The sequence below is a fragment of the Hypomesus nipponensis genome, chromosome 20 (genome assembly GCF_054491055.1).
Source record: "Hypomesus nipponensis isolate SF chromosome 20, ASM5449105v1, whole genome shotgun sequence".
Classification (NCBI taxonomy): Eukaryota; Metazoa; Chordata; class Actinopteri; order Osmeriformes; family Osmeridae; genus Hypomesus; species Hypomesus nipponensis.
The window spans coordinates 7,590,909-7,605,000 of record NC_140380.1 but is presented as its reverse complement, the minus strand read 5'-3'; the positions used below and the strand labels follow the sequence as shown (position 1 = coordinate 7,605,000).

The following is a 14,092-nucleotide window of genomic DNA, read 5'->3' as shown; positions in this document are numbered from 1 at the left end:
CGCCAGCTCCCAGAGCAGCTCCGTCAACAGCCTGAACGAGGCGGCCGCCGCGTCGCACGACGACCGCAGCGAGCTGCACCTGATGGAGGGCGACCACACGGTCATGTCCAACAGCTCCGTCATCCACCTCAAACCGGTGGGTCTCTCTCTCTCTGTCTGTCTCTCTTTCTCTCTCTGTCTGTCTCTCTCTCTCTCTCACACGTTTGCGAGGCGTCACGTCGGTGAGATTTTTTTTCCCCTTCCGAACAGGAGGAGGAGGAGGAGGGTTACCGCGACGAGCGGGAGGAGGGCGGGGGGAGGCCCTCCTCCCCGCAGGCCGCGCCCGCCCCCGCGGCCGCCCCCAGGAAGCACTACCGCAACCGGGAACACTTTGCCACCATCCGCACGGCCTCGCTTGTGAGAGACCACCCCCCCCCACACACACACACAGATGTGTTATCTTTTTTTTTGGCAACAAAAAAACATCTCGATGCTTTCCTTTTCCTAACATCTGCTCTTTCTCCTCCTCTCTCACACACACTTGTGTGTGTGTGTGTGTGTACGTGCTCGTCATGGGCCTACAGGTGACCAGGGAGATGCAGGAGCACGAGCAGGACTCTGAGCTGCGGGAGCAGATGTCCGGCTATAAGCGCATGCGGCGGCAGCACCAGAAGCAGCTGATGGCCCAGGAGAACAAGCTCAAGGGGGAGATGGACGAGCACCGCCTCAGGCTGGACAAGGAGCTGGAGGGCCAGAGGAACAGCTTCTCCCAGGAGATGGACAAGCTGCTGAAGAAACACCAGGCGGCCATGGAGAAAGACGTGCGTCCTGGGAGGGGTTTACGGCAAAACACGCGCACATGCGTGGATTCGAACGCAGGCACGGGGTGACGTACTCCGGGGTCGTACTTCCATGGCGGGATTCTAAGCGCGCGCCCGCGTGTGTGTGTGTGTGTGCAGGTGAAGACGTTCTCGAACGACGAGAAGAAGTTCCAGCAGCACATCCAGGTGCAGCAGAAGAAGGAGCTGAGCAGCTTCCTGGAGTCTCAGAAACGGGAGTACAAACTCCGCAAGGAGCAGCTCAAGGAGGTAGAGACTCACGCACACGTACTGTTACACACGAGGGAGGGGAAGATTCACCGTACTGTTACACACGAGGGAGGGGAAGATTCACCGTACTGTTACACACGAGGGAGGGGAAGATTCACCGTACTGTTACACACGAGGGAGGGGAAGATTCACCGTACTGTTACACACGAGGGAGGGGAAGATTCACCGTACTGTACACACGAGGGAGGGGAAGATTCACCGTACTGTTACACACGAGGGAGGGGAAGATTCACCGTACTGTACACACGAGGGAGGGGAAGATTCACCGTACTGTACACACGAGGGAGGGGAAGATTCACCGTACTGTTACACACGAGGGAGGGGAAGATTCACCGTACTGTTACACACGAGGGAGGGGAAGATTCACCGTACTGTTACACACGAGGGAGGGGAAGATTCACCGTACTGTTACACACGAGGGAGGGGAAGATTCACCGTACTGTACACACGAGGGAGGGGAAGATTCACCGTACTGTTACACACGAGGGAGGGGAAGATTCACCGTACTGTACACACGAGGGAGGGGAAGATTCACCGTACTGTACACACGAGGGAGGGGAAGATTCACCGTACTGTTACACACGAGGGAGGGGAAGATTCACCGTACTGTACACACGAGGGAGGGGAAGATTCACCGTACTGTTACACACGAGGGAGGGGAAGATTCACCGTACTGTACACACGAGGGAGGGGAAGATTCACCGTACTGTACACACGAGGGAGGGGAAGATTCACCGGGTTGCGTCGGTGCATCGGCATAAAAGCTCACGATGCGATGGCCCGCGTCAAAAAAGTGTACACCGGATACAATGTGGGATGAATCATTTACATATTTGTCATTCAGCAGACGCTCTTATCCAGAGCGACTTACAGTAACTACAGGGACATTCCCCCCGAGACAAGTAGGGTTGAAGTGCCTTGCCCAAGGACACAATGTCATTTGGCACAGCTGGGAGTCGATCTGGCAACCTTGTGATTACTAGCCCGACTCCCTCACTACTCAGCCATCTGACTGAATCGCGATGTTTTCTAACATCTTTGCATCGTTATAATCCGATGTATTCATGTGTGTAGGCGAACACCTTTAGTATTTAGTATAGTCTCTCAGCCAAGTTTTTTGCGAGTTGGAGGCGTGTTCGGGCAAGTGTTATCATGGCGGAGGAAGAGTTACACGGTCCTACGAATTTTAATAAATCCAAGGTTTGGCAACACTTCGGAAGGGGAATTTGACAAAACCCATGCAATTGGCAAGATGTGTCGTGCTGCTATAAAGTACACAGGCAGCACGGCTAATGTAGCTAGTCACCTGAAGAGGCTACATGCTATTTGTGTGGAGACGTCTGCCTCCCCCTCAGATTCAGCTACGGCTACAGTCAGTGGCTAGCTCCACCGGTACCTCTAGCAAGAATAGGAAGCTATTCTCTGAGAAACAAATCCCTGTTGTGTACGACAAAGACGAGAGATAGCTGAGTCATTGAGAAAAACTTTTAAGTAGGAGGTATGAGTTCAATTTAGTGTGTGAGGTGTTATGACAGTGTTTACAGCAGCTTGTGACTGCCAGTAATAGTTTACCCTTTTTTACATTCAGAGAACACATCCTACAACAGGAAAGAAGGACTGGTTTAAGGCAAGGTCCAGGTCTGATGTTATTTTATCTTTTGTCAGAGACTTTGTTTAATATGTGAAGCAAAACTTTCACTTTTTGTAGTTAATTTATGATTTGCTGTCTGACCAAGAAATAAATCCTTATGTACCATATTAAATTGCATAGCATCATATTCCTTCGCATCGCATCTCGTTGAATCGCATCTTGTCAAATCGCACTGGGTGGATCGCATCTCATTAGGAGTTGCTTTCATGTATCTTTAATGTATTGGATCGTTGGCAGTGCATTGAGATGCATATCGCACCGTCCTCAGGGATGGAGATGCCCATCCCTAGTACACACACATATACCTAATTCCTAATGAAACAGTGTCAACTACTACCCCCACACGCACGCACGCACGCACGCACACACACACACACACACACACACACACACACTCACTCACTCTCTCCTATGTGTGCGCTCTAGGAGCTGAGCGAGAACCAGTCGACTCCTAAGAAGGAGAAGCAGGAGTGGCTGTCCAAGCAGAAGGAGAACATCCAGCACTTCCAGGTCAGTCTCTCTCTCTCTCTCTCTCTCTCTCTCTCTCTCTCTCTCTCTCTCTCTCTCTCTCTCTCTCTCTCTGTCTGTCTCTGTCTCTCTCTGTATCTCTCTGTCTCTCTCTGTCTCTGTCTCTGTCTCTGTCTCTCTCTGTCTGTCTCTGTCTGTCTCTCTCTCTCTCTCTCTGTCTCTGTCTGTCTCTCTCTCTGTCTCTCTCTCTGTCTCTCTCTTTCTGTCTCTGTCTCTCTCTGTCTGTCTCTCTCTTTGTCTCTGTCTGTCTCTCTCTCTGTCTCTCTCTTTCTGTCTCTGTCTCTCTCTCTCTGTCTCTCTCTGTCTCTGTCTCTGTCTGTCTCTCTCTCTGTCTCTCTCTCTGTCTCTCTCTCTGTCTCTGTCTCTCTCTGTCGCTCTCACACACACACACACAAACACACTCTGCGATGTTGGGTCGACATGTGAGACGTTAGTAAGACGTTGTTGCGGTGGGGGTGGTCGTGGTTGGGGCGGCAGGCGGAGGAGGAGGCCAACCTGTTGAGGAGACAGAGACAGTACCTGGAGCTGGAGTGCCGTCGCTTCAAACGCCGCATCCTCATCGCCAGGCACAACGTGGAGCAGGACCTGGCCAGAGAGGTGCACACACACACACACGCACACACATACACACACTCATACACACGTGTGTACACAAGCTTCAGAAGTACCTGGGGTGAAGCCCTCCCCTTCCTCTCTGCATTTTTCCTGTCCTTCCACCTCTTAAACGCCTCCTCTCTCTCTCTCTCTCTCTCTCTCTCTCTCTCTCTCTCTCTCTCTCTCTCTCTCTCTCTCTCTTTACTTTCTTTCCCCCCCCTCTCTCTCACCCTCCCTTTCTCTCTCTCACCCTCTGTCTCTCTCCCTCCCCCCTCCCTCTCTCCCCCCTCCCTCTCTCTCTCTCTCTCTCTCTCTTTCTCTTTACTCTCTTTCTCCCTCTCTCTCTCCCCCTCCCTCCCTCTCTCTCTCTCTCTCTCTCTCTCTCTCTCTCCCTCTCTCTCTCCCCCGCCCCTCCCAGGAGCTGAACAAGCGTCAGACCCAGAAGGACCTGGAGCACGCCATGCTGCTGCGGCACCACGAGTCCATGCAGGAGCTGGAGTTCCGCCACCTGGCCACGGTGCAGCGCATGCGGGCGGACCTGATCCGCACGCAGCACCAGACGGAGCTTACCAACCAGCTGGAGTACAACAAGAGGAGGGAGCGCGAGCTGCGGCGCAAGCACGTCATGGAGGTCCGCCAGCAGCCCAAGAGCCTCAAGGTACGGCCGCTAAAGTCAGGAGGGTACACACACACAGTGACAGTCACAGCAGTGTCCTGGACTCACAGAGTCCCAGTGCGCACACACCTACTCACTGTCGCAAAGTGTCACAACACACGACACCCTTGCACAAAATGAACCATACTCACACACACACACTCACAACCCTCCTATCCCCCCCCCCCCCTCCCCCGCCCCCCAGTCCAAGGAGCTCCAGATCAAGAAGCAGTTCCAGGACACGTGTAAGATCCAGACGCGGCAGTACAAGGCCCTGCGGAACCACCTGCTGGAGAGCACGGCCAAGGCCGACCACAAGGGGGTGCTGAAGAGGCTGAAGGAGGAGCAGACCAGGAAGCTGGCCATACTGGCCGAGCAGTACGACCACTCCATCAACGACATGCTGTCCACGCAGGCGGTGAGCACACACACATAACACACACACACACATTACACATACACACACATATTACACCCCCCCACACACACACTAACGCATAACACACACACGAGGAGACAGGAGACTCATCTCCCCCTTTTTTGCCCCCATGACTTCGCCCCCTCGCCGCTTCCCCTCTCCGCCAGCTGCGGTTGGATGAGGCGCAGGAAGGGGAGGGCCAGGTGCTGCGCATGCAGCTGCAGCAGGAGCTGGAGCTGCTGAACGCCTACCAGAGCAAGATAAAGATGCAGACGGACGCCCAGCACGAGAGGGAGCGGAGAGACCTGGAGCAGAGGGTGTCCCTGAGGAGGGCCCTGCTGGAGCAGAAGGTGAGGGGGGCGGGGAGAGAGGGGGGTCCCTGAGGAGGGCCCTGCTGGAGCAGAAGGTGAGGGGGGCGGGGGGAGAGGGGGGTCCCTGAGAAGGGCCCTGCTGGAGCAGTCTGGGTGGGTGGGTGGGATTTGTGGTTTGTGTGTGTATTCACTCGTATGCCGGGTAATCTTGCGTATGGATATCTGGCAGATATGTGACGCCTGTGTGTGTGTGTGGGGGGGGGGTCTGCAGATCGAAGAGGAGATGCTGGCTCTGCAGAACGAGCGCCTGGAGAGGATCCGCTCTCTGCTGGAGCGCCAGGCCCGGGAGATCGAGGCCTTCGACTCCGAGTCCATGAGGCTGGGCTTCAGCAACATGCTGCTGTCCGGCCTGGGGCCCGAACAGGGGCACAGCCAGGGGGGCTGGGGCGGGGGAGGGGGCGGGGGGGAGGAGGGGGAGGGGGCGCGCTGGGGGGTGGCAACTGGCCCAGCGGCGGGGGGGGTGGGGTGGGCGGCGGCGGCGGCGTGGGCGGGGGCTCGCACCACCACGGAAGCCACCACGGCCACCCCCACCACCAAGGGGGGGCCAGCTCCCAGCAGCCCTGGGGCCACCCAATGCTGTCCGGGGGGCCCCCGCCCTGGAGCCTGCACCAGCCGGCGGGCGGGAGTCAGAGGGGGAGTGGCGGGGTGGGGGTGGGAGGGGCGAGGAACAGCCCCCAGGCTGTGAGGAGGGCGTCGTCGGGGGGGCGGAGCAACCCGGGCATGAGCAGGAGCGCCAGCATCACCTCCCAGATCTCCAACGGGTCCCCCCTGTCATACACCTAGACACACCTCACACACACCTGTCAAACACCTAGACACACCTCACACACACCTGTCAAACACCTAGACACACCTCACACACACCTGTCAAACACCTAGACACACCTCACACACACATGTCAAACACCTAGACACACACCTGTCATACACCTGTCATACACCTAGACACAACACACACACACACACACCTAGAGAACACAGAGACACACACACCCATCTGTCATTCCCGTAGAGCCCACACGCCTGTCAGTACGCCCGAAGAATACACCCAACCACTGCACACCTGCACACGCCTGTCAGTACGCCCGAAGAATACACCCAACCACTGCACACCTGCACACGCCTGTCAGTACGCCCGAAGAATACACCCAACCACTGCACACCTGCACACGCCTGTCAGTACGCCCGAAGAATACACCCAACCACTGCACACCTGCACACGCCTGTCGTACACCCCACGTGTATATAGTCACCCACTCACACACCAGCTCTTCCTCAGCTCTCCTCCTCAGCTCAGAGACAGCAGAGGGACCGCGAAGCCCCGCCCTCAGCCCCTAGACCAATCAGAAGAGTGCCGCAGTCAGAACACGCCATAGCCAGACGTCTGGACGTTCTTCGTACGGAGACGTCTTAGACCGTCTTCTTAGTTGCCATAGACCTAGACACCCTTTGTTTTGGGGGTTTGTCTCGCTGCTATCGACACCAGATTCCAGGCTCTCTATAGGCCGGAAGACGTGGTGTTCCAGGGAAGCGGTCCGGATGACGCGGGGCGGACATGCAGCGTCTGAAGCGGCCTGAGACACCGTGACGCCATGGTGATGACACCCCGCGGTGCCAACGCGGGGAGTAGAATAGGGATTTGAACCGTGGGCTCTTTGTCAGCCGGGTTGCGGAGAACCGAACAGCTCGGTGTGTGTGTGTGTGTATGTGTGTGGAAGAGCAGGGTGTGTACTGAGCCATGTATGTAAGCGAGAGGCAGATGAACGTTGCAGATCGTCGGTCAGAGACAGGCGAGGAGGATGAGGGTGATGGAGGGATACTGAGTGATACTGATACTAAGAAGGTGTTCATATTGTGGCGAAGGTTGTATGATGTAATACTGATTCTAAAGCTGTATTATAACTGATACTAAAGCTGGGTTCATTCCGATTCTGAGGCAGTATTTATAGTAAGGGTTTGTCACAGAAATGCCAAATGCGTGTTTTGAGACCTGCAGTTAGTTCTCTTGCCATCAGAAGTGAGATAGAGGCCAAAGAACACGGGTATTGGAAGCGAGCTTCGGAATGGACCGAGAAGGTTGTAGAACGCGTGGTCACTCGGTTGGTTCACGGCATGCTAAGTTAGCAAGTGTTGCTGCCACAGTGTTGGGTGAATGGTACTGAATCCTGTGGATTTTTTTGGAGCTACGCTCTCTACCTCGTTCACTCTGTGGTTTAACTCCGGTCGCGGTCTTCTTAGTTAGCCAATAGAAAGCCGGTCCGGGGGATGGCGCGCGCTGTCATTGGTCCACAACCCTGTCTGTCTCTGGGCAACCTATTACATGTCCCCCCCAAAAGCACTTCTCCTGACAACAGGCACGGTCACTGACACCATTGGCTTACTTGCACTTCAACATGAGCCTGTGCACACACACACACACACACAACCTGTCTCAGTCACTGCCTCCCAGCCCATGTCCAGCATAGCCCACCGGAGGGGGAAGTGCTGGTGTTGGTTTCTGACCGCTGAATGTCCTTCAGGATGGGAGGTGATGCTGCGGTCACCCCTGCCATGTTCCTGCTTCTCCCCGCCCACAAGAACGACCCCCCGCTCAGCCTCGCCCCCCAACCAACCCCCCCCCCCTCCCCCCATCCTCAACACCCATCGACCCAGCACAGATGTATAATACAATTGTATAGAAGAAGAAGAGAAAAAAAAATGCAAAAAGTTGAGGTTTGTCGAAAGACACGGATGAAAGTTCAGTCGATGTAGTCGACCTAAATATGATTTAACGTGTGGGGCGTGTAGGACAGCGTGTTGATATTGTACATTCGAATCGAACGAGTGAGGACGTTTGAAACTGAAAGCGAAGAAAAAAACGAAATCGAAAATGCAAAATGACAAATTGACTGCTTGCGTTGCGTAGACAGAGAGCGACTTTCAAGAATGAAAAGATGCGGGATGTAAGTACCAGTTGTGTCGGAGTGTACCTTGCCCACATAAGGGAGATGGGGGGGGTGGAATGAGCTGTTTACATGGGGTTTTATCGAGATCCATTTGATCTACTGGTTCAGGCTGCCCTCCTTGTTCGGGGGTAGATTGGTTCTGTCTATATCCCTCTCTCTTCTTGTTCACTCTGTCACTGAATTAGACCCCTGAATCCCTTTCTTTCTGTTGCCCCCCCCCCTCCCCAACCCCCCTCCCCCCCCCCCTCCCCCCCCCCGTTCCGCATCTTCTCCAAGACGATAGGAACATGTCGTCTCTAAGCCCGGGTGATGATGTCACTCCCTCGCCCCCCTATCTTTTACCACAGCTTCAGCCCTTTTCTTTTTATCGATTTCCTTTCTATTATTGCTTTTAGTTCTTCTTTTAAACGAGAGAAATTTGTTTTGTTTTTTTAAAGTGCGGAGCAAGATGGAGCCAAGGATCGCATCTCTAAACATGGGTCTCTCTCTCTCACTCAAGTCTAAACTGTCTATCCACTCTGAATGTACAGGTTCAATTCCAGTATCTCTTGGACCCGGCCAAATTATGATGAGGTTCACTCTGATTGGCCGTGTCAGAATGACAGCTTGATCTCATTGGCTAATACTGGATCCGGCAGGGTTGCATCTCTGTACAGTCTGTTTATCAGTGTTCCTCTATCTCTCTTCTCATTGGTGGTCATATTTGTTTTGTTTCCTGGTACAAAGCTTCAGTCCCTATGTAACCTGTATTAAACTGTATAGATTGTGCAAAAGCTGAATGTCTGAAAGATTACACAAGAGAAAAGCTATTCGTTACAGAAAATAAAGTGATTTAAAATGTATAAAAGAAATTAAGAAACAAACTTTAGGGGACAAATGTAATATTTTGTTTGTAATTACTATTTGTTGGCACAGGGCTACTGGATAAAGAATCAAATGTAATAAAGTAATTTTAGTATGTCTTTGTCCAGTGTTTTTTGTTCTGAAGAACTGCCGAAATGTGTCTCTTTCTCTGCAAAACTTCTCAAATATTTAAAATTCTATAGAGAAGAACAGTGTACTTAATTGTGTCGATTACGTTATTTTGCCATCGCACTTCACCTTTGACGGGACGTCATTTGTATTATCTAGCTCATTATTGGCAATATTGTTTGTGCTCTGTACCAAATGTTGATGTTCCTACAGCCAACCCTGTAAGTAAACACCACTAGGCTTGTTTAAAGTCCAGCTGCGAGACCTCTATTGATTGCTGCCCTTACGATTGTAATGGCTGACGTATTTGTGTGCACGTCCTTTAAGAAGCCAAATCCCAGGAGAAAAAAAACTGATCAGATTCAGCTTAGTGTAGTTAAGAAACTTTTATTAGCACGAGTCCATGATCTAACTAGCCAGCTGACAGGAGAAAGTGCACCATCCATCATGTTACAAAGATCTAGTAATGTTCCTGGGGGATGGTAATTGTTGTTGCAGGCTGGTGTTGGTCACCTGTGGAGCACACACGCACTCTGGGCTAATGCTACCATCTGTGTGTGTATGTGGGTGTGTGTGTGTGTGTCATCCGTGTCATCCGTTTGTTCCTGGAAAGGCCCTGCTGAGGACTGGGGGCATTGTGTTCTGCTTCTGGTGTTAATCAACTAGTTCCTCCCTGCAAGGCAGTCCATAAATCTTGAAATAGGAACCTTCTTCTCCAGCTCTGAAGAGTGGCTGTATCTGGTTTAGTGAAAGGAAGAGAGAAGGTGAGAGTTGTAAAAACAGGGGGACATCGCAAGGAATGCTGATATAGCATCAGATTCTTTTATTTGTAATCTGGCACCTTCTCTCCATCTCTCAACGGGTATAGGACCTCTGCCACGTGAACGGTCGCTCCCCTTCTCCCCGTCCTCCTCCCTGGGAGGCGGGGCCCTGGGTTTGGGGGCGTGGCCTCCTCGTCATGGTGGCCCTCCTCCTACGAGGGGGTGGCACGGCGGGGCCGCGGCCCCCCGCCGCCCCCCACCCCTTCCCCTCCTCCAACTTCAGGAACTCGGCCACCACCCTGAAGTACTCCAGCACCGCCCCGTGACTCCAGCTCTCCTCCCCTTCCTCCTCCTCCTTCCCCCTCCTCCCTCGCTCCCTCCTCCCGCCGCCGCCCCCCTCCCCCCGCGCTCCAGTCGGAACCCGCAGTGCCCGCCCCGGTCGGTCGCGGCCAACAGGAAGTAAGGGTTGTTCTGGAAGAGGGGGAGGGGGAGGGTGGAGGCGGGGAGGAGGAGTGGGTCGTCGCGGCTGCGGAGGCAGAGGACGGGGACGGCCACCTCGTCCGCGTCCCTCAGGGGCTCGTTGCGTTCCCAGTAGGCGTCTGGGTCTTTGGCCGGACGGGCCCTCTCCCCCAGGGCCCAGGCCACGGATGGGGGAAGCCCCGCTCCTCTGCCCCCGGGCTTGGCCCCCGGACTGGGGGGACGTGGGGAGACGTCGGGGGCGGAGGCGGAGGAGGAGCAGGAGCAGAACAAGGCCTCTTCAAAGTCCCGGAGGGAGGTGCTGCGGAGAGCCCGGTCCACGTTCAGCACGGGCCTCAGGGAGCTCTCATACCTGAAGAGGGAGGGAGGGAGGGATGGAGAGAGGATGGATGGATGGATGGATGGATGGAGGAGATGAAAGGGAGAAGGAGCAGAAAGGTCATCCTCACAGTCACTCTCATCGTTTCAGATCCAACCGCCCTCCATCCCCAGTTCCCCCGCACCTGCTGAGCTGCAGCTTGCGGTGAAGCAGCGCCCCCTGGTGGTAGAGGAGCGGCAGGGCCGTGTCCATCCACAGCCGGGCCTGCAGGACGGGGGAGACGCAGGCGGCGGCCGTCAGGTGGGAGCTGGAGCCGCACTCCCCCAGGTAGGACAGCAGCAGGCCCGACCCCGATCCCTCGCTCACCGCCAGCAGGACGGAGGACGGGTGCCGGCTGCGCACGTACGCCACCGCCTGGTCGCCGAGGGTAACACAACGCAATATGGTTCACTGGACATATATGGTTGTCTGAATTTCTGTTCTTAAGAGGCTGAATATGAGCAGTACCATTTGAACACAAAGTGTGAAATGCCCCCTGGTCCAGAGACCGAGCCGGCCTACCTGCACGAGGTCCGCCGGATCCCCGAACTCCGTCAGCCGCGGCGTGGCGAGCGGGCACCCGGCCGTGCCGCGCCGATGGAACACCACAGCGTAGAAGCCCTGCCGCAGCGCCGCCGCGCACAGCCCCCTCACGTGGGGGGTCAAGCCGCCCCAGAAGTGAGGCACGAGGAGGAGGATGGGAGGGGTGGAGGTGTGGCAGCCCAGCGCCTTGGCTCCCGGGTGGTGCTCCCTCCTACCCTCCCCTCCCTCCCTCCGGTCCGCCCCCTCGCCCCCCTTCACCCAGACAGCCCAGTCCAGACCCAGGACCCCGCCGTCCTTCAGCAGGAGGTGGTCCCTGGTGAACGTCAGCCCCTCCCCGCAGGGGCCCCCCCAGAGCAGGCTGGCGAGGCTCTGGAGGTGAGGGTCTCCCCTGGGCCAGCGTGCCAGTTTGGGCCGGGCCAGGGAGCCGCAGTGCTGGAGCAGGAAGCGGGCCAGCGCCGTGGGCTTGCAGGCCAGGCTGGCTCCGGACGTGTGGTCCAGGGCCGGTCCAAAGCCGTCCTCTGGGTCGTGTTCCTCAGCCCGGGGCAGTGGGAGCTCCAGGAGCCAGCACAGAGCCACCCAGCACCCCCAGGCTGCTGCCCTCACCCCCAGCCCGGCCCAGCGCTGCACCCTGGGCCGACGGAGCACCAGGGAGGCCAGGATCAGCAGCAGGGAGGGGAAGAGGCAGAACACACAGTCCCATCCCAGTGAGGAGAACCATTCCGTGCTCGAGGTCAATGTTTTGGCCATGCCCAAACTCTCAAGCGCAGTTCAAGGTTCCGATTGCTCCAGTTGAGAAAAATATATTCTGCATCAGCGCCGTATACGGAGAACTGCTATCCTTATTCATGGCTCATGGCTCCTCGGGAAACGAAAAGGCTCCTCTCCTCCCATTTGAATGAAGAAGTCACTGAAGAGTTGTGACATGCGCCAGAAGTACGGAATGCAAAAGTATCCAATGGGAAGACGGAGGAAGGTGTTGGGGGAAGAGAGGAAGAGCGGGAGTGTCTTTCTGCCGATCTGTCCTCATTTTGGTCCGCTGGGTGCGCTTCTCTTCCACACAACCCCTCTCTCTCTCTCTCTGTGTTCCCTCCCTCTCCTCTCTCTCTCTCTCTCTCTCTTTCTGTCTCTCTCATCTATCTCTCTGTCTCTGTGTTCCCTCCTCCCTTTTCTCTCTCTCTGTCCCCTCCTCCCTCTCCTCCCTCTCCTCTCTCTCCCTCTCCTTCCCTCTTTCTGTCATGCATGCCCTCCCCTCCCTCCAGGCCTATAAATCATTAGCAGTCAGTGGCCAGCCTCAACCCCAGCCTCGTCACCAGAACAGAACCATGTGGACGATTCAACAGGTTAGACAAGCCCATGACAGAAAGGGACAGAGGAACTCTCACTTACTATTTCGAATCAAACATTCCCTTGACATAAATAAAGAACAAAAACATGTTGAAGGTGATTAAACTACCAAGAGGAAGATAACCCAGGTTTGAACAAGTTGAAACAGATGACTAAATGGGAGATTACACGGGGTAGCTATTTTGAACTTTGGTAGACAGGACTAGGGCTGCCTATACATGTAAACACACACACACAAGCACAAACACACACAAGCACAAACACACACAAGCACAAACACACACAAGCACAAACACACAAGGCCAACAGAGCCCAGGGTCAGGTTGCTGTGCCAAATCTGGTTCACTTTCACTGCCTTGTGGACTTATGTTCAGGGTGAATGTGTGTGTGTGTACATGTGTTTGTCAGTGTTCTGAGCACTGTGATATAATTAAATCTGTCAACTTCAGCCATGAAGTTGTCAACAGTGGCAGTGGGAGGGTCTCACATTTGATTGATTGGCCTTTTTCAGCAGCTCAGGAGGTGTCCACACTCCAGGATAGGCTGTCCTGTATGTGGACCCCCAGGAAGCGAAAGTCTGCCACCCTCTCCACACTGATCCCGCTGATGATCAATGGTGGGATCTCAGTCTTCTTTCTCCTGTAGTCTATTATGAGTTATTTTGTCTTTGCAGTGTTAAGGAGAAGGTTGTTGGCCGTGCTCCAATTCAACAGCCGCTCCACTTCTGCTCTGTAGGCGGGCTCATCCCCTCCTGCTTGACCACAAGCTTGTGTGGGAGGATGGTGTCGAATGGAGTCAGATTGCTGAGCGGTTAGGGAACCGGGCTAGTAATCTGAAGGTTGCCAGATCGATTCCCGGCCGTGCCAAATGACGTTGTGTCCTTGGGCAAGGCACTTCACCCTACTTGCCTCGGGGGGAATGTCCCTGTACTTACTGTACGACTGTAAGTCGTTCTGGGTAAGAGTGTCTGCTAAATGACTAAATGTAAATGTAATGTGAATGCAGAGCTGTAATCCACAAAGAGCATCCGCACATAGCTCCCCCTGCCGCTCCAGGTGTGACAGAGCGGCGTGGAGTGCTGTAACCACTACGGTCTCCTGTGGAGACGCATTAACTCTACTCTGAGCACAGTCCCAGGCTGCGTCAGATATCTTCATCCCGAGTTCTTCAGCCCAATCACTTCTGATTTGATCTAAAGACCCCTTTTAAAAAGAAAAGATTGTGTTGGATATATTTGAAATCTGGCCTTTACCCTGCATAGGAGTTTGTAAGATATTGTCCAACTCTGAATTTGCTGGAAAGGTTGAACTCCATGTTTGGATAAAGTGACGGACCTGGAAATATCTAAGTAAATCTGACCGTTGTAGTTTACATTTTTTAGTAAGAT

At 54.6% G+C, this 14,092-nt stretch overlaps 2 protein-coding genes across 2 annotated transcripts in view; one reads left to right on the top strand and one right to left on the bottom strand.

Annotated features, from left to right (window-relative positions):
• LOC146246197 (serine/threonine-protein kinase TAO1-B-like) overlaps positions 1-6,219 on the top strand; it is an 11,001-nt gene extending 4,782 nt beyond the window's left edge. The window contains 11 exon segments of the mRNA XM_084683738.1: positions 1-136; positions 250-396; positions 564-800; positions 939-1,067; positions 3,166-3,249; positions 3,745-3,864; positions 4,280-4,519; positions 4,722-4,934; positions 5,102-5,284; positions 5,517-5,723; positions 5,726-6,219. The exon segment at positions 1-136 is cut by the window's left edge and continues 80 nt beyond it. Coding sequence (XP_084539864.1) covers positions 1-136; positions 250-396; positions 564-800; positions 939-1,067; positions 3,166-3,249; positions 3,745-3,864; positions 4,280-4,519; positions 4,722-4,934; positions 5,102-5,284; positions 5,517-5,723; positions 5,726-6,088 — 2,059 coding nt within the window. The 3' untranslated portion in view covers positions 6,089-6,219.
• Positions 6,220-10,175: 3,956 nt separating this feature from the next.
• On the bottom strand, positions 10,176-12,497 carry LOC146246196 (protein ABHD15-like). Its single transcript, XM_084683930.1, has 3 exons — positions 11,341-12,497; positions 10,964-11,193; positions 10,176-10,812 (listed from the first exon to the last, which is right to left on the bottom strand). Exons 1-3 carry the CDS (start codon positions 12,106-12,108, stop codon positions 10,263-10,265), a joined length of 1,548 nt encoding a protein of 515 aa, XP_084540056.1. The 5' UTR covers positions 12,109-12,497; the 3' UTR covers positions 10,176-10,262.
• Between the last annotated feature and the right edge of the window lie 1,595 nt (positions 12,498-14,092).

What these genes read in the sequence shown, in the direction of transcription:
- LOC146246196 (XM_084683930.1), bottom strand. Translation starts at nt 12,108, where the DNA reads ATGGCCAAAACATTGACCTCGAGCACGGAATGGTTCTCCTCACTGGGA. An exon ending in ATCCGGCGGACCTCGTGCAG is followed by an intron (nt 11,194 to 11,340) that starts GTAGGCCGGCTC and finishes CTCGGCGACCAG; the next exon opens with GCGGTGGCGTACGTGCGCAG. An exon ending in CGCAAGCTGCAGCTCAGCAG is followed by an intron (nt 10,813 to 10,963) that starts GTGCGGGGGAAC and finishes CTCCCTCTTCAG; the next exon opens with GTATGAGAGCTCCCTGAGGC.